The sequence below is a fragment of the Citrus clementina genome, unplaced genomic scaffold (assembly GCF_000493195.1).
Source record: "Citrus clementina cultivar Clemenules unplaced genomic scaffold, Citrus_clementina_v1.0 scaffold_1, whole genome shotgun sequence".
Taxonomy (NCBI): Eukaryota; Viridiplantae; Streptophyta; class Magnoliopsida; order Sapindales; family Rutaceae; genus Citrus; species Citrus x clementina.
Genome location: NW_006263303.1, coordinates 16575714 through 16599030, shown reverse-complemented (window position 1 = coordinate 16599030; position 23317 = coordinate 16575714). Strand labels below are relative to the sequence as shown.

At 35.5% G+C, this 23317-nt stretch overlaps 3 protein-coding genes across 3 annotated transcripts; all 3 read left to right on the top strand.

Moving 5' to 3' along the window:
* The first annotated feature begins 1735 nt into the window (after window positions 1-1735).
* Window positions 1736-5663, top strand: LOC18054019 (E3 SUMO-protein ligase MMS21). The gene is made up of 7 exons (XM_006451709.2): window positions 1736-1996; window positions 2855-2926; window positions 3560-3670; window positions 3758-3865; window positions 4318-4457; window positions 5127-5212; window positions 5292-5663. The coding sequence occupies exons 1-7, from the start codon at window positions 1901-1903 to the stop codon at window positions 5438-5440; spliced, it is 762 nt and encodes a 253-aa protein (XP_006451772.1). The 5' UTR covers window positions 1736-1900; the 3' UTR covers window positions 5441-5663.
* A 2417-nt stretch (window positions 5664-8080) lies between these two features.
* LOC18054018 (uncharacterized exonuclease domain-containing protein At3g15140) lies at window positions 8081-11756 on the top strand. Its single transcript, XM_024178083.1, has 6 exons — window positions 8081-8505; window positions 9244-9446; window positions 9970-10050; window positions 10361-10486; window positions 11032-11161; window positions 11478-11756. Exons 1-6 carry the CDS (start codon window positions 8263-8265, stop codon window positions 11673-11675), a joined length of 981 nt encoding a protein of 326 aa, XP_024033851.1. The 5' UTR covers window positions 8081-8262; the 3' UTR covers window positions 11676-11756.
* A 1006-nt stretch (window positions 11757-12762) lies between these two features.
* Window positions 12763-22906, top strand: LOC18054017. Its single transcript, XM_006451707.2, has 6 exons — window positions 12763-14726; window positions 16192-16332; window positions 16451-18212; window positions 19450-19745; window positions 20649-21508; window positions 21593-22906. The coding sequence occupies exons 1-6, from the start codon at window positions 13113-13115 to the stop codon at window positions 22770-22772; spliced, it is 5853 nt and encodes a 1950-aa protein (XP_006451770.1). The 5' UTR covers window positions 12763-13112; the 3' UTR covers window positions 22773-22906.
* Window positions 22907-23317: the final 411 nt, after the last annotated feature.

The following is a 23317-nucleotide window of genomic DNA, read 5'->3' as shown; positions in this document are numbered from 1 at the left end:
TCAATACTGCCATAGCTTCTCCAACCCATTATTTCCCTTCTCTTCCGTATACCATGCCGAGGTGCGAGCGGAGAAAAAACCAGGATTCAAATATGGCAACAAATTACTAAGACTAACATAACAATACGGATTGCAAGTAGCTAGCAAGTAGAAACATGAACAGATACGGTGGGAATTAATAATATACTTACACGACTTTCCACGTGGGTATAAAGAAGAGTTGCAAACATACATATATAGATTAGAATTAGATAGATCATCGTCAAGCTTCATAGCCTCATTAGGTGTTTGATCCAAATCATGTTGGACCTAATTCCTCCTTTTATTCTTGTTTTCCTTTGTAACTAAAGAGCTTTATTTTGGTTGTCATCTTATCCAGAATTATTTTTGCTAAGTTAATGCTTCTAATCATAGTTTCTTTAGATGATAGGTCCACAACCATATTGAACATAGTTCCTCTTAATTTTATCCCGGATGTCATTTTATTTGGAATAATCTTTCCTTAGTTAAAAGGTACATATTGCAAGATCTGGCTCCTAGAAAATTGGGTACTTATACTTTTAAAAATATAATAAAATAAAGGCAATCCCTAAGTTGTGTTTAACGTAACATGCAATCTGGAAAATCTTGACCGTTCAAAGTGTTAAAATCTAATCCAACGACTGATGTTTAATTTGTCCAAAAGTTGTAAAGGACGGGAAACCGACTGAATTGGTTTGTCCATTTGACAATCTTCTCTGCCTCTCCAATAACCTTTTCTTGCTCCTCCATTGTCTTCTGTAGTATCTTTTCCTACTTTTTAACAAAAAAAAAGTACTCAAATCCGACAAGAACTCATCGTTCTTTATAACCCAATCAAGATCATCACCAAGAAATTGGACTTCCCTGCTCTTTTTCTTTGAAGTACTCTATGGAGAACATAAAAAATAGCCCTTTCTCTGCGGTGGAGACGGCAAAGAAGAAGGCGAAGAACTCAACGACAAAAGGAACATAAGCAAAAACAATCCCATATCTGGAATTTTCTTTAGAATCAATTTCTCAATTTGGGTTCTATTTGGACTCCAAGAAAATGACAAGGGAGGAGAAGAATCACAACTAGAAACTAATTTTTCAGTCTCCAAGCCAGGTTTCCCATTTGGGTTTTATTTGGATTAAAAAAAAACTTTGACTTTGAAGTTGGATTTGAATGATGATGATGAAGAGATTGTGTGTGTTTTTCAGTGTGATAATGATGATTATCATTCTATGGGTTTTGGGTTTGGCAGTAGCCGAGAAAGATTTGAGCTTGCAAAATTGCGATTCTAACTCAATGAAAAAGACTGAGTTGTCCGAGAAACCAGAACAGTTGACAATAAAGACAACTGCCTGTAGAAGGGTGTCTCCTGCGTTGATTTTTTTCAGTGACCGGCTTCCAACCGCGTAAATCAATTCCATTTTATTATTGTTATGTTTACCCGGTATATACTTATTGGCCAACTAATCATATCACCAGCTGTATGTTACGTTAAACGTAACTTAATGAGGTTCTAAAATAAATTATTTTGTAAAAATTAGTATAGCATAATTTTATTAGTTAGGTGAAAAAAAAATAATTAGTGTAGGCCTGGCCAGTAACCTCGAACTGGGTGCATATACACTGATTTTTTTAGCTTTCGCCTTCCAGTGGTGCCTTTATTATTTTTTGTTAAAAAAATTAATATCTTTATTATTTTTATTATTACTGAATGTACGACAAGTGTCCTAAGTCCTTACGAAACGAAGCGTTTTGCCTAAGGATTTTCCCTCTTCAACAATCCCAAACTCCTTCGCCCTCCCTCCAAAACGAACCCCCAGACAGCTGAAGCAAAGGAGAGATTTATCAATTCGACTCCCCAAAAGTAACGCAGCGTTTTTGCGGAAGATGGCATCAACCTCGGCTTCTCGGCACGACGCCGTCACCGGAAGAATCCGAAACGCTGCTACAACTCTCTATAACGACAATAATACTGTCATCGGTGTATGCCTTCTTCTGTTCTCCTTCAATTTCAGAATCAGTTTTCTTTTTGTAAACTTAAAAAGAAAAAAGAAAATTTGAAAATCTTTTTTATTTTTTCAAAAATTAAAATAGTAATAAATTCTGTTTAAGAGTGTGAAATTAATCGGTAGATAATGATTACTCCTCTAATTCAAAGACTAAGGCTGTGTTCGGGAAGCAACATATCTGAAGTGATAGAAAACTATTGGTGGTTAGTCTCATTGTGTTGTTCTGTTTTCTTGTATCTTATTGAAGTGCATTTTAAATTTTAAGAGTTATTAGGTCTATTTAAAAGTGCTTTTGTGAAAAGTGCTTTTATGTATTAAGTGTTTTCTACCAATTGAAAAGCACTTACAAAGCATATTGAAGAGTGCTTTTAATGTTGCCAATGGGCATTCCAAATGCTGTGTTCGGGAAGCAACATATCTGAAGTGATAGAAAACTATTGGTGGTTAGTCTAATTGTGTTGTTCTGTTTTCTTGTATCTTATTGAAGTGCATTTTAAATTTTAAGAGTTATTAGGTCTATTTAAAAGTGCTTTTATGTATTAAGTGTTTTCTACCAATTGAAAAGCACTTACAAAGCATATTGAAGAGTGCTTTTAATGTTGCCAATGGGCATTCCAAATGCATCATTCGTGTAAGTGTTACTGTATTTTTGCTAAATCAAAAACATATTTAAAACTTAATATTAACGTTTACATGTTACTATTTAAACCAAATCAATCATGATATGTTGCTTCAATGAAGCAAGAAGAAAGTGATAACTAAATAGTTTCTAGTGAATCTCAACCCTAATATTGGCTGTTCTTTCATTTGGAATTTTTACTTTTTGTTGTAGGAAATCCGAAGGGCTTTGGGTATGATAAAGGAAATCGCAGTTGATTTGGAAAAGGACAATCAGTCTCAAATGGTATTTTCATTGATATTCTGAAGGGCTACGTGTTTGGTTGGTTGTATATGTACGTGAGTTCACATGATTCTGGTTATCAGAAGATTTGGAATGTTGAAATAACACCAAAGTTTTTGGATTTTTTTATTTTTGTGCTCCTAAGCAGAAAATTGTAGCTTCCTTCACATTGCTGTATAAAATCTTTATTCATTTTTTATTAAAAGTTGTGCTTCAGTCCTCTCCCTGATCCACAAACCTTGGCTTGTTTGATGAAGCTACGATTTGATTCCAATTGCCTATACACATACTAGTTGACTAGATAATGCCTGATAAAGATTTTGCCACTTGATTGAGTTCTTTGCTGCTTCCATATACATTCATGTCCCATTTCTTTTCAAGAGGATTTTTATCTTTTATTTCTTTACATATCCTGCATTCATCCACTCTAGTTTCTTATGTTCAGTCCTGGCTCTGTTATGAATTGCATTAATTGCAGTTAATGTAGTTTCCATTTTCTTCTGAACAATAACCCTGTTATATTATTTTGGATGTATTATATGTTTCACTTGGTATACTGCAATTCAGAATTATGCAATGTGATCTGCAGTTTCTTTTTGACATGTTTAATTAATTGATAATTGTACACTATTGCAGGTGAAGGAGCTAGAAGATGCTACTATTCAGTTGATGGAAGCTTTTGGAGACTGTACACACCATTCAGCGGCCATTCAATCGGTTGGGAATACATACCAGCCCGGGACAGAGGTGATTGAATTTCTTTGTTCAATTGACAATTCTGTACACATGCTTTTCTCTCCAATAGACTTTATTGGTTTTATTTTTGAACTGCAGTTAACTGATTTTAAGAAGTTGCTTGTGGATGAGGATGCAAAGTCCAGGGCTGCTTCTTCTTCTGTTCCACCGAATGATCCACTACATAAATTCAGAGAAGCAGTTTGGGTATGCGTCCTGAGATCTTGGACAAAACTATGAATATTATCCTTGGATTCTGCCAATAGAGATTGAGTTAATTTTGATTATTGGGGTCACCATTTTAGTCTTTAGATAGAATACGTGTGCAGAGTGAACAATTAGACATTTCTCTGCAACTGACAGATACTTTAAAATTATATGTATGAAGTGAAAATGGATTAAGATGTGTATGCAGCAAGAATAAATACTTCAAAAGTGATCTTAAGTTTAGATAATTAACATTCTATGATCTGCTTGACTTGCTTTAACTCTTGTTGCAGCAGTCAATGCAAATTTTTTCTGACTTCTTGAAAATAAAACATAATTTGAGTATATCATTTTCCATATTTATTGGTGATACATTCTATTGGCTGTCAGTGACTCCTTGGGTTTGTTTGTCTAATTATATAACTGGTGTTTTTCTCACTGTCTTTGTGCAGAATGTTCATCATGCTGGTGAACTAATGCCAGGTGAGGAGCAGGAAGACATTGTAATGACCAGTACCCAATCCAATATTTTGAATATCAGTTGCCCATTGAGTGGAAAACCCATCACTGAATTAGCCGAACCAGTTCGCAGGTACCAAATCCTTCAAATATATCCTAGGTTTTCTTTTCTTCCTTTTTGTTCTTTAGATTGTTATTTTCCAAGATGTAACCATTTTGGCTGCCAATTATATTTTAACTGGAAAAAGTGCGTGTTCAAATACCACCTGAAAGGGCATATGCTTTTCATGCAAGTTCTGGAATATGACGGGGATATATACCTCCTTGGACTGGCAAGTGGGACTTCACTTTGCCCACTATATGAATGAGATAATATATGTAAGTGTAAATTGGTGGGGATAATATTTTCAAGGGAATGATAGAATTAAGATATTATTAGATAAAAAGAAAGCCAAATTTTTGGAAGCAACCGTGCCTTCCCAAACTGTGAAGTGCTTTTTAAATTAGTTGAATACCGGAATGAAGAGTGGCCAATGTTGATAGCAACAAATAACAATGTTGGATGTTATGGATGTTATGGAAATAGTTACATCTAGTCTACAAGCAGAGGTGTTGCTTACTTGATGGTAGGTTAAGTATGCATGTATTATTTTTCCTGCGGCAGTTAAGAAGTTGGCGAGGCCTGGATTAAATTATTCCATCAAAACTTGGGAAAGATATGCTGAGAATTATAACCCATAGACAGCGGACTTTCTAAGTCTCCAACATGACCTCTTTCGTTCTTGTATATTCTCCTTTGCAGTGTAGAATGCAAGCATATATATGAAAAAAATGCAATCCAGGCCTACATAAAATCCAAGAATGCCAATGCTCGATGCCCAGTGGCAGGTATCTTGTTTGCTTTGTTTTTTGATTATGTAGTTAGTTGTTATCTGCTTCATCTTTGACAATTGACTTTTCTTCTCAGGCTGCCCTAGGAAACTGCAGGTTTCAAAAGTTGTTTGTGACTCGTTGTTACTTGTCGATATTGATGAAATGCGAAGAACGAGTAAGGAAACAGCTAGAACTGACATGATTGAAGACTTCACTGCAGTTGATGAAGAACACAGCCAGTGATGAAATTAAGAGCTAACTGAACTCCATAAATGCCATCTCTAGAACAGAAGAGTGCAAATTACACTTTCTTAGTATACCTTTCATATTCTCTTTTGGGGGGAAAAGATTAGTAACTGATGCTAGATTGGCTTTGTAACTGTTGCCGATCAATTTGTCTTGAGCATCAATTGACTGGCCTAACGATTTTTCTCAAACATCTAAATCTATCAATTTTTGTCTAAAATGAAATTACTAGCATTGTCCTTATTGAGTGAAACAAATATTTGAATTACACTGCTGGGGGCATGACAGGGTGGTTTCAAGCAGTTTTATTTAACTAGCCACCCAAATTTAAATTTTGAAAAAGGTAAGATATTAAACAATAAATTTGTGTTTTGTCTATTTCCTTATCTTATAAAAAAGAGAAATAACAAGATAGAAAAATATATAATTGAAGGATTTTTTTATAATGCTGAAGGAGTTTTTACAACATTGATAATGGGATTGTTATGAACTCTTGAATTTTAGTAATTTAACCTCTACCATTTATTTGATATAATGGATAAAAAATTAATTATTTAAACAATAACAGGTAGCCTTTAGGTTGCAAGTAAATGAAGATTTTTATTTATTTTTAATTAATTGATAAAAGAAATTTTCTATTATGTTGGGATAAAAGTCCAATAATAAAAAATCAGATGATTAGATTTTAGATTAGAAACTTCACCCTTAATTTAATTTTAATGGATAAGTAATTATGTAATAGGTAATTTGTAAGTTATGATAATTCTTCATGCTTTAAATTATTTTTTATTTACTCAATGGATAAATATTTTTAAGTCACCAAAAAATAAAAAAATACAAATAATTTTTTAATTAAAATTATTATGTACTATCTATCACTTTACAATTTTTTACTTTTACATTTAGTATTTGAAATTAATATATATAATAACCTTAAAATAAATGTAATTAACAAGTAATGTTATTTCAATAATACTGTATATAAAGATATTTCAAAGTATTATAATAATTTATATTGTATAAATTTAATTACAAAACCATTAATGCTTAAACAATAATGATAGTAGAAGGTATTTTAATAAAATAATTTTTATATATTTTTTTAATGATACTATATGAATCACAGCAAATGAAAGACATTTTATTCAACAATTATTATTGAAAAATATATATGTCTATATAACTACATCATGAGAAATATTTTGATTTAAATAACATTATAAAATGTTGCTTTGACTTTTAATATCAACTATTAGACCGTGAGAGATTAATAGCTCAACTTTTGTGTTAAATTTTTAAGTTAAAATATCCAAACCATATTTTTTTATAATGGAAATATAAAAACATACAATGGATTTTTTTTTTCGCATTTTGTCCGTTTAATATTATTGGACGTAATATTTTATTTATTTTCTCCATTAATTATCATAATAAAAGTAATGACTCTTAGTAACATAAAAATATTATAATTACAATCGAAGAATATCAATAAAATAATTTTTCATGATTCATAAACTAAAGCTAATTAGGAATATATGTTAGATTTAACTATTATGAAATTAAAAAAGTGATATTCAAAATAAAAAATGAAAATAGACTTGTGAAACTTAAATTTTATAAGACTTTGATAATTTCCTACCATGTAAATAAAAATATATTAAAGAATTTCTTTCTCATTCTTTCCCATGTAAATATTATCGGAGATAATATTTTATTTATTGCCACTATTAATTACCATAATAAAAGTAATGACTCTAAGTAACATAAAAATGTATAATTACAATCAAAGGATATCAATAAAATAATCTTTCATGATTATATGTTAGATTTGACTTTTATGAAATTATCAAAGTGATATTCGAAAATAAAATGAAAATATATAGGCTTGTAAAATTTAAATTTACTATCATGTAAGAATATTAATTGTAACATAAACTATAAATTCATGTGGAATAGGTATGTCAAATGGGTGTTAAAAATAATACATATTTCATGATAAATTATACAATGGTCTTTAATAGTATATAAAATAATGAGTCTTTTAATATGCGATGTTAAATTTTATTAAAACATGGGTGATGAAATATTTCTTAGGTTACTAGCAATCTCACCCATGAATTTATTGATGTAATTATGACATTTAGTTAAATATACGTGCTTAGTTGTATCGTTTATTGGTATTAGATTATATATAAATTTTACAATTGCAACTTATTTGATTTGTTTTAGATAACCTAATAGATTTTATATCTTATACTTAAATAGTAATAGATTTAGAAACATTTATTTAAAAAAAATTATCACATTACAAATTTAAAGGAGGATTGAAATATGATTTTTAAATAAAATATGTTATCCATGTGAAATTATTTTAAACTCTAAGGGTTGTCACGGTTGTTTTACAAAAATTCTCCACCCTTAAACGGATGACAAACAGGTTACAAGTATTTTTTAATTATTAATTTTTTCCTTAATATAAATATTATTTACCATTAATTAAATTTAATGGCACACAATTAACATATTATTGATACCCTAAAAAAATTATGGCATCATAAAAGAACAATCATATTGTTAATAGATTAATTTTATGATAGGAATCAGCCATAAGCACGTTATTGGATTGGTGCCCTCAATAATGTTGAGTCCTTGAGGCCTCTGGTTCGTGTTCTAACCATTAATGATATGGGTAAGGCCAGGATGAAAACATTCTAAACGAAATAGCCGCCAATTTTAACCAAATCCCCCACTTCTGACTTGCATCTGAAAAAGCCCATTAAAAACCGAAACGTCGAATTCGTCAAAACTCGAAAACGACAATGTCGTTCTCAAAAATTTGTCTCTCCAGATTTGCTCCCCTTGGCTCTCCCAACTCTCTTTCTGCATTTCCATTTTCTCTTCCCGTTCCTCTCACTCGTGCCCATAAACTCACTTGTGCCCAGCACATATCTTGTTCATGTTCAGCTTCTTCTTCTTCATCTTCTTCTTCGACTCATCAGAAGGGTGCAAGTACTCGATGGAGACCAATGTGTTTGTACTTCACGCAAGGAAAGTGTACAATGGTAACTTTTTGTGCTGACCCTTTATTGCGTTTTTGCGAAGATAAGCTACCTTTTCTGCATTTGATTTTTCAGTTTGTCAAATTTCGTATTGCATATCACATGTTCGATCAAATGTTTCAATGAATGTACACGAACCTCGTTCTTGCTTTGGTGTAAGGTTTGGTTCTCACAAATGAAAGCATTTATTTGTATATAATAACGATTCACATTAAACATAGGCCGAGAGAGATTTAGGATCAAAGGGATGTTTGTAACTGCTATGGTTCTGCTTTATTTTCAAAGCTAATTTGGAAAGTATATCTCTAAACACCCTTGCTGGTGTTTACTTATGCTTAAGTTTGAAAGCACAATGGCTAAAGTGTGTGGTACCTACTTGGCCTTCTATTGTTAGCACTTTACTTACCACGCTCCTGTGTATACTTAACAGCTAGTTATTTCATCCTACTGTGGATTTGGATTAAAAGAATTTTTCACTCATGTCCTTTCATAATTAACAGCCACCTTAAGGCATACTTTGTCGGGTAACTTTTTAATTCGTATCTTTCAATAACTTTTCTAAAATGTTCCAGTTTACAAATTCAACCACATTTGTTTCTAGAAGTTGGGATGCTTGTGCAATCTGTGTTTTTGATTACATTTTCTCTCCAAATGTTGTTTTGAATTGTGTTCCAGAATCTATTTTCTTCTTTGCAATTTGAAACGTGGTTTGTAACTGGAATTACGCCCTCTTCATTTTAGATGGATGATGTTATGCATCTGGAGAAGTTTAATCACGATATCTCTAGGGATCTTCAAGTTGATGCAGCTGCCTTTCAACACAAGTGCTCTCAAGATTTAGATTTTTTCTTGGTGCTCGATTTGGAGGGCAAAATTGAGATTCTTGAGTTTCCTGTTCTGATGATAGATGCAAAAACCATGGCTTTTGTAGATTTGTTCCACAGGTTGCTGCTCTTTTTTTATTTATGACATACTCATATGGTGGGTAAATTATTAACTGCATTTCCCTGTTGGTTCTTTGCATTTGGTCAATTGAATATGTGCTCAGTGGTGCATTGTATTGTATATTTTCCTTGCGTTGTAATTTCTTCAAATCAGGCATCTTCATGGCCTTAAATTTATTGGAAATAATATATAGTGAGAACTTGTGCACCTACTGTTTACAAGCATTTGCAGCTGTCATAGTTCTGTCATAAAAAGATGAGGTCATCTTAGGCTGTAAGAACTGGGATAAGATTGGACTAGTTCATTTTCAGTTCTCTATGATTATTAGAGTAAAGTATATCATTTGACATTTTTGCATGCCTATGAAGGAGTCAGCATGTTGAACCTTTATGCAAGCATGTTTGCTTGTGGTGTCTGAGTTATGGAATTCACCTTTTAAATTAGTCTTTAATTGGTTTGGAACTATGCAAGTATCATATCAGCTGAATAAACAAATAAATACTTTTTTTACTTTTTCTACAGGTTTGTGAGGCCCTCAAAAATGAGCGAACAACACATAAACAAGTACATTGAAGGAAAATATGGAAAATTTGGAGTTGATCGGTATGCAGCTTATCAGTCATTGATCCTAATAAAACTAGTATTTTGTTTATGGTTACAGTATTATTAGTAGATCTTTCCCTTGTTCTCATATTTGACACCATTACAGTCTATACTGCTTCTGTATTTTCAGATACTTTAATAGCGTTCTTTATGTGATTATATGATATATTCTATAGACAGGAAGCAAATTTTGTATGGCATATATCTTTTCCTCACTGAAGTTGTTGAGTTTAAGTCTCTTTTTTGTCCTAATTTATGTACTTTGAACTTTTTGTGACAAATTGATATAGCAAATTGTTTAAATTTGCAGTGTTTGGCATGATACTGCTCTGCCATTTAAGGAAGTTATTCAACAATTTGAAGCTTGGTTAATTCAGCATCACTTGTGGGAAAAGGGGCGAGGTGGTCATCTTAAGCGAGCAGCATTTGCTACTTGGTGAATCCCTCTTTATTTATAGATGGACATATTAATTTACCTTTATGCAAAGCAAGTCATTTGCATCTCTCCTTTTCTGTTCCTAGTGTGTGAGAGAGGTGCTCTTGCTTGCCTTATCGGGCTAGTGACTTCAGCAAGGCACTTTCCTTTGCCTTGGGACTATAGTTCCTGAGCTGAGTCAAGGTGCTTCAGGCAATTGCTTCAATAAATAAACCGTCTTTTCATAAGAATATACTCAGTCAGTTCACCTTCAGTTAGGCAGCCCACCATTTGATGTTTATAAAGTGTTTTATAAATGATATTTTTCCTTCTTGAAACAAATGAATTATTAATTATTACTCGTAAGTTTTTTAATTGCAAAGTTCTCTTTGCCTCGTGTACACTTATGATACTTTTTTTTTTTCCTTTCTCTTGAAAATACATTCGACTTCTGACAATTCAAATGGTCAAATTTTTCTAAATTACTTGAATGGTATTCAACTTGGTTAAAATTTGAACTTGTCCAACTTGGTTTTTTGAATTATTTTTTTCTACTGCTATTATAGTGGAAACTGGGATTTGAAGACAAAGGTCCCTGATCAGTGCAAAGTCTCACAGATCAAACTTCCTCCATATTTCATGGAGTGGATCAATCTGAAGGATGTTTTCTACAATTTTTATAAGCCTAGAAAGAGCTAGAAGAGTGAGTAGACTGAGCTTTCCCAATTTCACTTAACAAGTGTCCCTTTTTCCCTCTATGTATCATCATAGTAAGAATGGTTCGAGAAAAATAGTGGGACTTTCTTCCTCTGTGTGTGACTTAGTTTCTGTTGTTGCTCAGTTAACATGATATGTATCAAGGTAATATGCTTTAAATGTTGATTCAATGCTCTATTTCTCGAACCACTAATAGACTGACCAATTTGTAATTGTACTGAACCCAGATGCACTATTTGTCTTCATTTTTTATAAAAGGAAAAAAGAATTGATGCTTTTGCATAACTATGTAACACAGGCCACGGGAATGATGGGAATGATGAAGAACCGCCAAGTGCCAATGTTTGGAAGTCACCATCTTGGCATTGATGACACAAAGAACATAACCAGAGTGTTGCAGCGCATGCTTGCTGATGGTGCACGTGTGCAGATAACTGCCCGGAGGAATCCTGATTCTCGAAATGTTCAATATTTGTTTGAGGATCGTATTTGATAGTGAAAGGAAGATGTACAAGCTAAAATGCTCTTTGGACAGGTTGTTATTTATTCAAATTGTATTTACTCGTATTCTACAGTTGAGATGCTCTCTCTCTCTCTCTCTCTCTTTTTCGTGCGCGCGTCCAGGTGAGATATATATGAATGTGGTGCTTCGCTTCTTTTAGTGCAAAAAACTGCATTACTTTAATGCAAATTCGGCTGTTTAGGGTGTACATTATGAAAATTTGTAAAAACTAGGCGTTTCCAACATAAAAAGTAACATTTAAAGCTACCAATCCTAGGGTTATTTTAAGTTTCTGCTCTCATTCTTTTAATCTTATTTTAAGTTTCTGCATCTGAAATTTGAAAACAGTCAAATAAACACAAACCCTAATGCCTTATCCCCCAATGCTCGAGAGAGAGACCTTACAAAAGCGTCCCATTATGTAGTTATAATCTTTTAAAAAAGAGCCGTTGTCCTTCACCAATGCAACAACACAACACCACACAGCCACAAACAATTTATGCATAATTGGCGGCAAATTTTTGGTAGGAAAATTGAAAAAATATCAGCAAAATCACCTTATCTCAATCCCCTTCCAATTCCCATCATAGCGCGTGTCCACCACTCTCAATAATCACTCCAAAATTTCCAAATTATCATTCTAGCCAGTAGCCATATAAATGATATAATAAATAAATCTAGTCAAATTATACTCTAATCATAAAATACTTTTGTAAGTCTACTAGGACTCACTAGCTTTTATTTAAATCAATAAATTGCATAGCATAATATCAGTGGTATTGAATCGAATTTAGTAAACCTACTAAATTTATTAAAATGAGAACTGAGAAGTGAGTGATGGTACATCCGACTCCTAAAATTTTTTACAAACACCGAATACGTCAAATTATCTTCACGCGTGATTCCACGCGCGCGTGTGGTAAGTCTCTCACAAGGGAAAAAAAAAAATCAGGTGAGCAACCCTAGTCTTGCTAGAAGTTACAGGCAGGCTTGGCAGGGCAGCGAGAGAAAATTTAGAAGAAATTAAAAAGGATTCGTATCGACGGACCCAAAAAATAAAAATAAAAAATAAAAACAAAGAACCAAAATCGAAACGGAAAAAAAAAATCAAGAGCAAATCGATTGCTAGGATTTGCTTTTGTTTGTTCTACGAATGGATTCATGTAAAAATCGAATTCTCTGCCATTCAACTTAGCAGAAACAGGTGAGCCACGGAGCTAAATCTCCTTTTTGAATAATTTTCATTGTAACTTTTGCTTAATAACACACCCATTTGGCCAAAATTCAAGATCGATCACTACTCATTTGCGCTAATTTACTCTTTTTATGTAAACGCATAGGGATAGACAGATATTACAGATATTTTCTTTTCATATATAAACGATATTATCCGTATAGAACTTCTGGATATTAACTGTTCCAAAGGTAATGCAATTATCAACGGCATCTTCTTCTTCGCCAAAGAAGAGGGACGGTAGTGTATCGGGGCCTCGGCTTCGAAAGAAGCACAAGAGGCTTGATGCAATATGTGAAGAGGAGTATGCTAAGAACCATGGTGAACCAAATGAGGATGATGATGAAGCTGCTGAGACAGGGTCAGCTGCCAGGAATTTGGAGCTCCGCAGAAGCTCCCGGGTGAGACGGGCTCCGGTGTTGCTTGATGTCTCTCCCTCCCCAGTTAAAAAGAGGCGTAAAATGGATAAAACAGTGAATTTGTATGTTAGTAAGAGTTTGAATAGTAGCAGAAGGAGTGCTAAAGAGAAGGATAATGAGAAGTCTGTTTCGCCAGGGGTTTGGGGATCGAGGTTGAGGTCAAGAGGGAGAAATGTAGGGTTTGGGGCTAAGAGTGATGAGAGTGGTCACCTGAGTAGGAGGAGGAAGCTTTTTAGGGAAATGGATGAGGATGCTGAGAGTGAGGTTGGTATGGAGAAGGGATCGGAAGGTGGGGATTTGGTGGTTTCGAAAGCAGAGAAGCTGGACAGGTTCAAAGAGTTGAATGATTTGGGGGACGAACCAGAGAAGAGTGGGCAGGAAGAGGAAATGCATGAAAAGGAGGAAGAGGTGGGGACCCGTGGGATGAAGGAGGAGAGTGGGAGGGGGGAGGAATTGGAGGTAGTGCGCAATGAACGTGAGGACAGTAAGACGATTCCAGAGAGTGTAGTGGGCAATGAAGGTGAGGACAGTAAGATGATTCCGGAAAGTGTACTGGGCGTTGAAAACGTAACAGAAGTAGTTGAGGCTGATGCTAGAGTGCTAATTGAGGAAGAGGAGACAAAAGAATTAAGTGATAAGGAGCTAAAGGAGGACTGCATTGGTGATGAAAATGTGGAAGTGATGGATACAACAGAAAAGAGTGATAAAGAAAGGATGCAGTTTGAGGATAGAGATGAAAGAGAAAATCATCAAGATGGTGGAGAACATGATGGAGAAGATCATCGAGATGGTGGAGAACATGATGGAGAAGATCATCGAGATGGTGGAGAACATGATGGAGAAGATCATCGAGATGGTGGAGAACATGATGAAGTAGAAGATCATCGAGATGGTGGAGAACATGATGAAGTAGAAGATCATCAAATTGGTGGAGAACATAATGAAGGAGAAGATCATCCAGATGGTGGAGAACATGTCAGAATTTCCACAAGTGAAGTGAAAGATGGAAGTTCTGATCATCAAAAGGATGACTTTCTTGCAATGCTTGAGGAAAAACCTGTGGAATGTGAGAATGCTCCGAAGGTGGATGCCTTTAACCCTGGGTCAGACAGTACACTTGGCTGGCCACGCATTAAACAGGGGAGGCGGTGTGGCTTATGTGGGTGTGGAAATGATGGTAAGCCTCCAAAGAGGTTGATCCAGGATGCAGGTGATAGTGAAAATGAGGTGTACAGTGGGTCTTCAGCTTCAGAGGAGCCTAACTATGACATTTGGGATGGATTTGGTGATGAACCTGGGTGGCTTGGTCGTCTTTTGGGCCCTATAAACGATCGTTATGGCATTGCTGGAACCTGGGTTCATCAGCACTGCGCTGTCTGGAGTCCAGAGGTGCATTCTTTTGACTGATTAGCAAATGAATCATGCTTAGCTCTTTCCATTTATGTTTTGCGGATGGAATTAAAGTGTATTCATGCTGATTTTAGAGATAATGATTCCTCATTTTTTGCCTTGTACAAAGAATAAGTAATATTTGTTATTTCCACATGCATGCTTCTATTTTCTTCTTTGTGATTCTGTTTAGATCAAGTATCTATTTTACCAAAAGGATTGGTGAGAGTTAATGACTTCACAGGGTATATTGTATATGTAGTTTATATGAAGCTAAGGAATTATATTAATCGAAGAATATCAAAAAGACAACCTCCATGTTTGACTGGGAAGGCTTATGTGTTGATATGTTCCTAATGTCTGGACGTTATGTATGAAGGTGTAGGCTTGTATAGGCTTTTACATAAAGCTATTTGGAGAATAACACAAATTAGATCTTAGAAACCCATACTGGGCATTTCATTAATTAAACCTTGATTGAGTGGAGGTAGAGAAATGATGAAAAATGTACTCGAATTGCTCAACTAGTTATCTTTCTGAATATCATTATTGAAGAACAAGGTAATTTCTGATGGTGATGTTTGATTATCATCAATTGATTATCTTCATTAAATACTTGAAATTTTTTTGGCTAATAGATTATTTGATTAGTTTGCTAGAACTGAATGAGAAATTTTGGAGTTCATATTTTGGCCATCCAAATGTTTAGATATCATAGTTAAGGCAATGCCATTTACCTCGGGGTTGCAGTGAAATATTATCCTCTGATACTTGGATTAAAGGTGTAAAGTGGAGGTTTATTCAACTTCTTCTGTTGTTTTTTCACGATCCTGTTGAGACAATGAACTTGAAAGGTGGTGACAGGATCTTCAGAGGAATTGATGGTACATGAAATTCGTTGCTTCTCTATCTGAAGAGATTAGCTGCAGATATTTGCTGTTTTCCTGGAACTGAAATTGCATAACAAATTTTAATTGTGAAACTTCATTCTTCTTTTCACTTCTATTCTTTATGTAGTGGTCTATTCTTAATTAACAAAAGTTGGTATACTTTCTCAGAATTAAGGTTGGTGGCTTTCTGCTCAAAAGATCTCACTGATTATCTTTACTTGAAATCTTTCCTCTTCTCAAGGGGATCCCTATTGGTGGACTCATCTTTGCCATCCCCTTTCTGCTCAAAAGACTCACTGATTATCTTCTGAGCATGAATCATTATTGATATTGTGTCATTAACATCATCAGGGCTTAATGTTATACCTCTGTAGTCCTGCCATGTGATGGAACATATTTGTAGGAAGTAAGAAACACTCTTCATTGCTTGTGTATCAACAAGTTTGTTTTTTGTTTTTTGACTTGCTATTGCTATCCTTTTTTGTTCATATTTTTGAATTTTTGGGTCATCATCTCAATCTTTGAAATTTCTTTTCATCCAATAAATTTTCATACATGATTATACATGTTTGCAGGTTTACTTTGCTGGTCTCGGATGCTTAAAAAATATAAGGGCTGCCCTCTGCAGAGGAAGAGCACTAAAATGCACTCGGTGTGGGAGGCCTGGGGCAACTATTGGATGTCGTGTTGATCGGTGTCCGAGAACTTACCACTTGGTATTTAATATCTGATTTTGTTAGTGATTGGTTTTTCCTTTTCCCCAACCGTAGGAAGCCAGAAATCTTGTTCCTTATTTTCCTTATTTTGTTGCTTATGTCAGTGTATATTTTGCAGCCGTGTGCACGAGCTAATGGGTGCATTTTTGATCACCGCAAATTTCTGATAGCTTGCACAGATCATCGGCATCTTTTCCAACCTTATGGTGATCAATATTTAGCCAGAATAAAGAAGTTGAAAGCTAGGAAAATGAAGATGGAAATTAGGAAGCTGTCAAATGATGCTTGGCGAAAGGATATGGAGGCGGAAGAAAAATGGTTGGAGAATTGCGGTGAGGATGAGGAGTTCTTAAAGCGTGAAGGAAAGAGGCTGCATCGAGATTTGTTGAGAATTGCACCTGTGTATATTGGTGGCTCAGACTCTGATAGTGGAAAACTATTTGAGGGTTTTGAATCTGTTGCTGGGCTTCAAGATGTTATTCGTTGTATGAAGGAAGTTGTTATTTTACCACTGTTATATCCTGAATTCTTTGACAATCTGGGCCTTACTCCTCCTAGAGGTGTTCTTTTGCATGGGCACCCTGGAACAGGTAAAACGCTAGTAGTTCGGGCATTGATAGGTTCTTGTGCTCGTGGTGACAAACGAATAGCGTATTTTGCGCGCAAAGGCGCAGACTGCTTAGGAAAATATGTTGGTGATGCTGAGCGACAGCTTAGACTCTTGTTTCAGGTTGCTGAGAAGTGTCAACCTTCAATAATTTTCTTTGATGAGATCGATGGATTAGCTCCTTGCCGGACTAGGCAGCAAGATCAGACGCATTCTTCAGTTGTGTCTACATTGCTTGCTTTAATGGATGGTTTGAAATCTCGAGGTTCAGTGGTTGTGATAGGTGCAACAAATCGTCCTGAAGCTGTTGATCCGGCATTAAGGAGGCCTGGAAGATTTGATAGGGAGATCTATTTCCCGCTGCCATCAATGGAGGACCGGGCTGCTATTCTCTCACTTCACACAGAGAGGTGGCCAAAACCAGTCACTGGATCATTGCTAAAGTGGATTGCAGCCAGAACTGCAGGCTTTGCTGGTGCTGACCTGCAGGCTCTTTGTACTCAAGCCGCTATTATTGCTTTGAAAAGGAATTTTCCTCTGCAAGAAATATTGTCTGCTGCTGCAGAAAAAGCTTTCTGCTCCAAACGTGTTACTCTTCCTTCCTTTGCTGTGGAGGAAAGAGATTGGTTGGAGGCTTTATCATGTTCCCCTCCACCATGCTCAAAAAGAGAAGCAGGAATTGCTGCTCATGATTTGGTATCATCTCCTCTTCCATCCCATCTGATTCCTTGTCTGTTGCAACCGTTATCCACCTTGCTTGTTTCACTTTATCTTGATGAACGCCTATGGCTGCCTCCTTCTCTTACTAAAGCTACAAAGATGATTCAAAGTGTGATTGTTTCTGCTTTGGATAAGAAGAAACTGCTGAGTGATCATTGGTGGTCACATATTAATGATTTTCTTGAAGAAGCGGACATTGCAAAGGAGATTGAGAGAAGGCTCCAATATGCTGGCATAATAACCGGAGAGGCTAGCTTTTCTGGTCTTGATGCTTTTGCTGGTGATAGTAATGATGACTGTGCTAATAGTAAGCCTTCTATAGCGCATAGTTATGGTATAAACTGTAGTTTACTGCAAAATATATCTTGTACAGCTAGCAAGGGATCTGGATTTCGGGTCTTGATTTCTGGAAGTCCTGGAAGAGGCCAGAGGCATCTTGCTGCTTGTCTTCTTCACTCTTTTATCGGAAATGTAGAAATTCAGAAGGTTGATTTGGCAACTATTTCCCAAGAAGGACGTGGTGATTTGGTGCAGGGTTTAACACTGTTACTAAGTATGTTCTCCTTTCTCTAGCTTCTTTATTTCATAGTACAGACCTATTTGTAATAGTGCTTGCATACCTTTCGGTTTTGGTCTCTGAGACTGGCTAATATTGTCTGTGCAATGTGTGGGAGGCTTCAGATTACTACGATCTGTGTCAGATTGTCCTTCAGAAACAGAGGGGGTAAAGAAATAGCTAAGAGTTTGTGACCTGCTTTTGTACAGCTATATTTTGGGTGATTTGACAGGAAAGAAACTCTTGTATTTTTGAGAAACATGAACATTGAAGATTTATGGGATAGAGTCCATATGCTAGCTTCTGTTTGGGCTTCAACTTCTAAGGCATTTCAAGATTGATCATTTCTTTTTTCTTTTTATTAGTCTTAGTTGGAGGGGTGTTGAGATAGTGTAAAGGCTGGTTTAGTCCTCTAGAGGGGCGATGGGTGTCTGGCTATATCTTTGTATGGCACAGAAAATTTGATTTTTGCTTACTCGGTGGATAACCATTCCACTTTATAGTAATTATTCTTCATCTTTTATATTTTTGTGTCTTTATAAAAAAAATAAATAAATAAATAAATAACAATTAAAAGTGCTTACATGTTTGAATAACTCAGTTTGGGAACAGAAAAGATCACTACATAGTTTCTGCTCCAGGAATTATTTAGTATTTAGTATTAGGAAATAGAAAACATTATTAATTGTCTGTGCAATGTGTGGGAGGCTTCAGATTACTACGATCTGTGTCAGATTGTCCTCCAGAAACTGACAGAAAAAAAAAACAAATAAAAGTGCTTACATGTTTGAATAACTCAGTTTGGGAACAGAAAAGAGCACTACATAGTTTCTGCTCCAGGAATTATTTAGTATTTACTATTAGGAAATAGAAAACATTATTAATTGACCAACTTAGCAATGTAATCTGACAGAGATCGACTGTCAACTTTGCTAAATACACTATTCTTCATGAACGTATATGCTAAGTGAGTTCTTGGTGGAAAATTTCCAGTACAAACCTGTGTATGCTAGTTTCGGGGTTGTTTACACATGCCAAACTATATGTTTGAGTTTGCCTTAGTCATTTGTTTAGATACTTGTTTCAAATTCAACAGCTCTTTTAAGTCTGAAATTTGAACTCCCGGGCATAGTTGAATGAGAAAGCTTCTAAGTACTTGCATCAATATGCCGTAACGAAGTGTTCATTCTTGATTAGTTTGAGAAGTACTAACTATTAGCTATTGACATGGCAGTGAAATGTTCTACTGTGGGGTCGTGTTTTGTGTTCATGCCCCGAGTAGATTTGTGGGCTGTGGAGACACTTCAACAAGGTAATGAGGAGAGTGATTCATGTGCAACAAACGATGACCTTGCCAGGAGCAATGGATCTTGTTTTGCCGATGGGCAATTTGTTGAGAAGGATACTGATTCCTGGTTGCAGCAGCACAAATCAGAAGGGCCCACAGAATTCCATGGTCACTCACATGCCTGGAGCACATTTGTTGAGCAGGTGGAATCTATATGTGTGTCTACATCCCTGATGATTCTGGTACAAGTGCAACTCCTCACCTGTTGATCCTTTCTAATATTTTTGAAGTTAAACTGTATATTAGTATTTTACAAAACAATTGATTCTTTCTGCCAAACTTCTTTTGTCCATTTCTAGCTATGTTTTATCAATGTAAACAATTTTTTCACGTCTCATATTTCATTTTAGTTATTAGGTGAAAGGCTTGACAATAATGTTTTTTGTGTCTAATTAGTTGCGCCACACAGTTTAATTTATACTATTGTTTTAGATAGACAGTTAGACACAGCTTTTCTGTTGAGCAAAATAAAGAAATAAAAGATTGAAATAAATGGACAAATTGAAACAGAAAAATGATTGAGTTTGCATCAAAATTAGGGGTTGTCAATAGTCTCAAAGGTTCAATTTTTCAATTTTCCTAGTCCTTTAGGCTATTCATACACATTACTTTTCACTGGTTTCTGCACTATACTGCACAGTGAGAAAAAAAACTCAAATGTTTATAGAATTTGTTTGTGGTACATGTCACCTAATATTATATCTCTGGCATGAAAATGGTGGCTAGATTCTCAAACAAGAACATATAAGGTAGAGAGAGGTCACCTGTAGGAATTCTCTTTATTTATACATGCAGTGGAAAATAGTTGTTTTAATTTAGTGTATCTCATGAGTGTTCTCGAAGAAAAACTTTGTTCTCAAAGAAAAAATAAATTACCTTATATTTTCAGCAACGATAGAGGAAAACAATATTTTAGAACTCGATCCTAAACTTTCCAATTAGTCTTTAGGAATTGATCTAGTTTTAATCATGATTTGGTTGAATTTTAATTACATATCAAATTTCCTTTCTCTGTATCATAGGCTCATAGCAACCATTGTTCGTAAAAGTGGTTGCTTAAATTTAATGCTTTTATGTGCCTACAGGCTACTTCAGAAGTTCCATATGTGTTACTCCCCAAAAGAGTAAGGCAGTTTTTCGAGAGTCATACATCGAACTGCAGTCTGTCAATGCCCTTGGAGCACCCAATACCCCGATTCTGTATACAGCTTGGCCGGAACTTTAACTGGGATAGAGTGATCAATCTATCTGCAGCAGAGTTAGTGAGGGATGTTAGTCAACTGGTTGTTCAGTCAATTCATCAAAGAACACATCCCTGTGAAACTTCTTGGAAGGTGCCCAAAGATTGTGGTTTTACTGAAGTCTGCACTGACACTGAATTTCACAATACAAGTCATGGTAATGCCAATGAACATGAGGTAAAACCCCAGTGTCCTGATGATTTCTCTGTAAGAGGGCCACCACCACCCAACAATAGAACTTTGAAGGGAAAATCAAGCTTAGTATTAGCAATATCTACATTTGGCAATCAGATTCTGCGATATCCTCATTTTGCTGAACTTTGTTGGGTCACATCAAAGTTAAAGGAAGGTCCTTGTGCTGACATAAGTGGATCTTGGAAGGGATGGCCATTCAATTCTTGCATTATTCATCCTAATGATTCAGTTGAGAAGGTAGTTGTTGCTTGTGGTTCCACCAGTATTAAGTGCAAGGAAAAATATGGTTTAGTAAGAGGTCTAATTGCTGTTGGCTTGTCAGCATATAGAGGTGTGTATGTTTCACTTAGAGAAGTCTCCTCTGATGTAAGGAGGGTTCTTGAGCTCTTAGTTGGAGAGATTAATGCAAAAGTTCAAGCAGGGAAAGATAGGTATCAATATGTCCGTCTTCTATCGCAAGTGGCTTATCTGGAAGATGTGGTTAATAACTGGGCATATGCCTTGCAGAGGTGTTAATTGCTATTATCCTTGTTTGCTTGTGTTTCCATTTTTGTTCTCCAATTATTTTCTAACAATTAGTTATTCTATTTCAGTTTGGAGTCGGATGCTCTGGTGAAAGAAAGCCCTAAACTTAATGTTGTGGGATGTGCAGAGAGTCTTACATGTACAGGCAATTTAGTTCAAACAGAAGAAAGTAAGCAAAAAGTTTCTGAGAAAGGCATCCATGAATCAGAAGGGACAGAAGACAGGCCTGATGGAGCAGCCACTGAAAACTTAGGAGGCCTTAGCTTGAACAGTGGGGATAGTGATACTGCAGGGAGAGATATTCTAATTGAAGAAGGGTCTTCGCGGCATAATCTCCTTCCTGATACTTTACTGGACAAGAATCTTCACAATTCTCCTGTTGCTGATCAATCAACTGGTAATACTACAAAGGAACAGAACGGTACAAATCTGGGACCATGTGAGTCAGAAAGGACTGGGAATATTGCAGTTGATACAAATTCTGAGTCCTTGAAACATTCCAATGGATTTGCATTCCAAGAATCTGTTGTTATTTCCCAGAATGGGCCCTGTAGTGCAAGTGAATTAGGTGCTACCGTGTTCTCAGATTCCCAAAAATCTTGTGACCAGATTAATGGTTTTTCCATGACAGAGACCGAACCTCCCTGTAACAATGGTGAAGCTGATCCCTGGGAGCATACAGTTGATGTCGACTTCTCTTCAAGAAAAACTACCAGTCTCTCTACTGACTCGGGCATTGTATGTATGTATCGTTGCTGCACTGAATGTTTATGCACCCTCCACAACTTGATGAAGAAAATTCTTATTCATACATTGGGATTGAGTGGGAGCAATTGGACGGCAGAGGATGTCCATGATGTTGTTGCATCATTATCCGTGGATCTTCTGTCGGCAGTTGGAAAAGTTTATTTTGCTGGTTGTGGTGGAAATGATATCGAGGAAGATGTGAGATGTGAAGATCCAGAGTTGTCGGAGTGTCCAGAACTCAGTACATGTTGCTGCAAAAGTTCAGGAAATTGTTTAGATGCACCAATGGAATGCAGTTGTCACTCTCTAGGTGGAGGTGTAACCGAAGCAAGTACTTCTACAAATACCCATTTGGGGTTTGATCCAAAATTTGTTTTACGGGATGGCATTCTGGTTCCTGTAGATTCTATTACAGATGGTTCTTTTCACTGTACATTTGAGACATTGTGCCTTTGTTCTCTCATAAAGTCATTAGTAATGATGAAGCAGCCCTTTGATTGATTTGTTAATTTTTTTTTTTGTTCCTCATGTTGAATTACCTGGTGCTGCTGCACAGAATGTAGCTGAAGTCATCTAGCAGAAAATCAAAATTTTGTTGCTGAGTTCAAATATTAGGCGGTGCCATTTCTGGTGTATTCCTTTTTATTTTAACTTAAAACCGCTTCTCTCTTTTCCCTGTAAGGTACCAACCCGCACCACGCAAGTATCTTTTTGAGGTTATTGCTTTTACTGATGAAACCATGCTTCGTTAACACACTTTTTACAATTACTTATGAAAAATTAAAGAGAGCAATGATATGCTACAAAAGAGGGTTACAAAGTTTGTATCTTAGACAATACATCATTTTTCTTGAATGACTCTATACTGTCAGCTAGGAGTCATCCTAGATTCCCTATCTACAGGTAGATAGCGATCATGAAATTAATACCTGAAATATTAAGCTATTTTGATAGGCAAAAGGGTTGGAAATCTAAGATTTAACATACTGATAAATTGAATTTTCCCCTGTTATACTACCACTTCCAATTATCTCAATTAATTACAG

Bases quoted from the DNA above. Each gene is read 5' to 3' on its own strand.
- LOC18054019 (XM_006451709.2), top strand. From the start codon at position 1,901: ATGGCATCAACCTCGGCTTCTCGGCACGACGCCGTCACCGGAAGAATC. The intron at 3,866-4,317 runs GTATGCGTCCTG...GTCTTTGTGCAG, and splicing joins AATTCAGAGAAGCAGTTTGG to AATGTTCATCATGCTGGTGA. The intron at 5,213-5,291 runs GTATCTTGTTTG...TTTTCTTCTCAG, and splicing joins TGCTCGATGCCCAGTGGCAG to GCTGCCCTAGGAAACTGCAG.
- LOC18054018 (XM_024178083.1), top strand. From the start codon at position 8,263: ATGTCGTTCTCAAAAATTTGTCTCTCCAGATTTGCTCCCCTTGGCTCT. The intron at 8,506-9,243 runs GTAACTTTTTGT...TCTTCATTTTAG, and splicing joins CGCAAGGAAAGTGTACAATG to ATGGATGATGTTATGCATCT. The intron at 9,447-9,969 runs GTTGCTGCTCTT...CTTTTTCTACAG, and splicing joins TTTGTAGATTTGTTCCACAG to GTTTGTGAGGCCCTCAAAAA.
- LOC18054017 (XM_006451707.2), top strand. From the start codon at position 13,113: ATGCAATTATCAACGGCATCTTCTTCTTCGCCAAAGAAGAGGGACGGT. The intron at 14,727-16,191 runs GTGCATTCTTTT...ACATGTTTGCAG, and splicing joins GCGCTGTCTGGAGTCCAGAG to GTTTACTTTGCTGGTCTCGG. The intron at 19,746-20,648 runs GTACAAGTGCAA...ATGTGCCTACAG, and splicing joins CTACATCCCTGATGATTCTG to GCTACTTCAGAAGTTCCATA.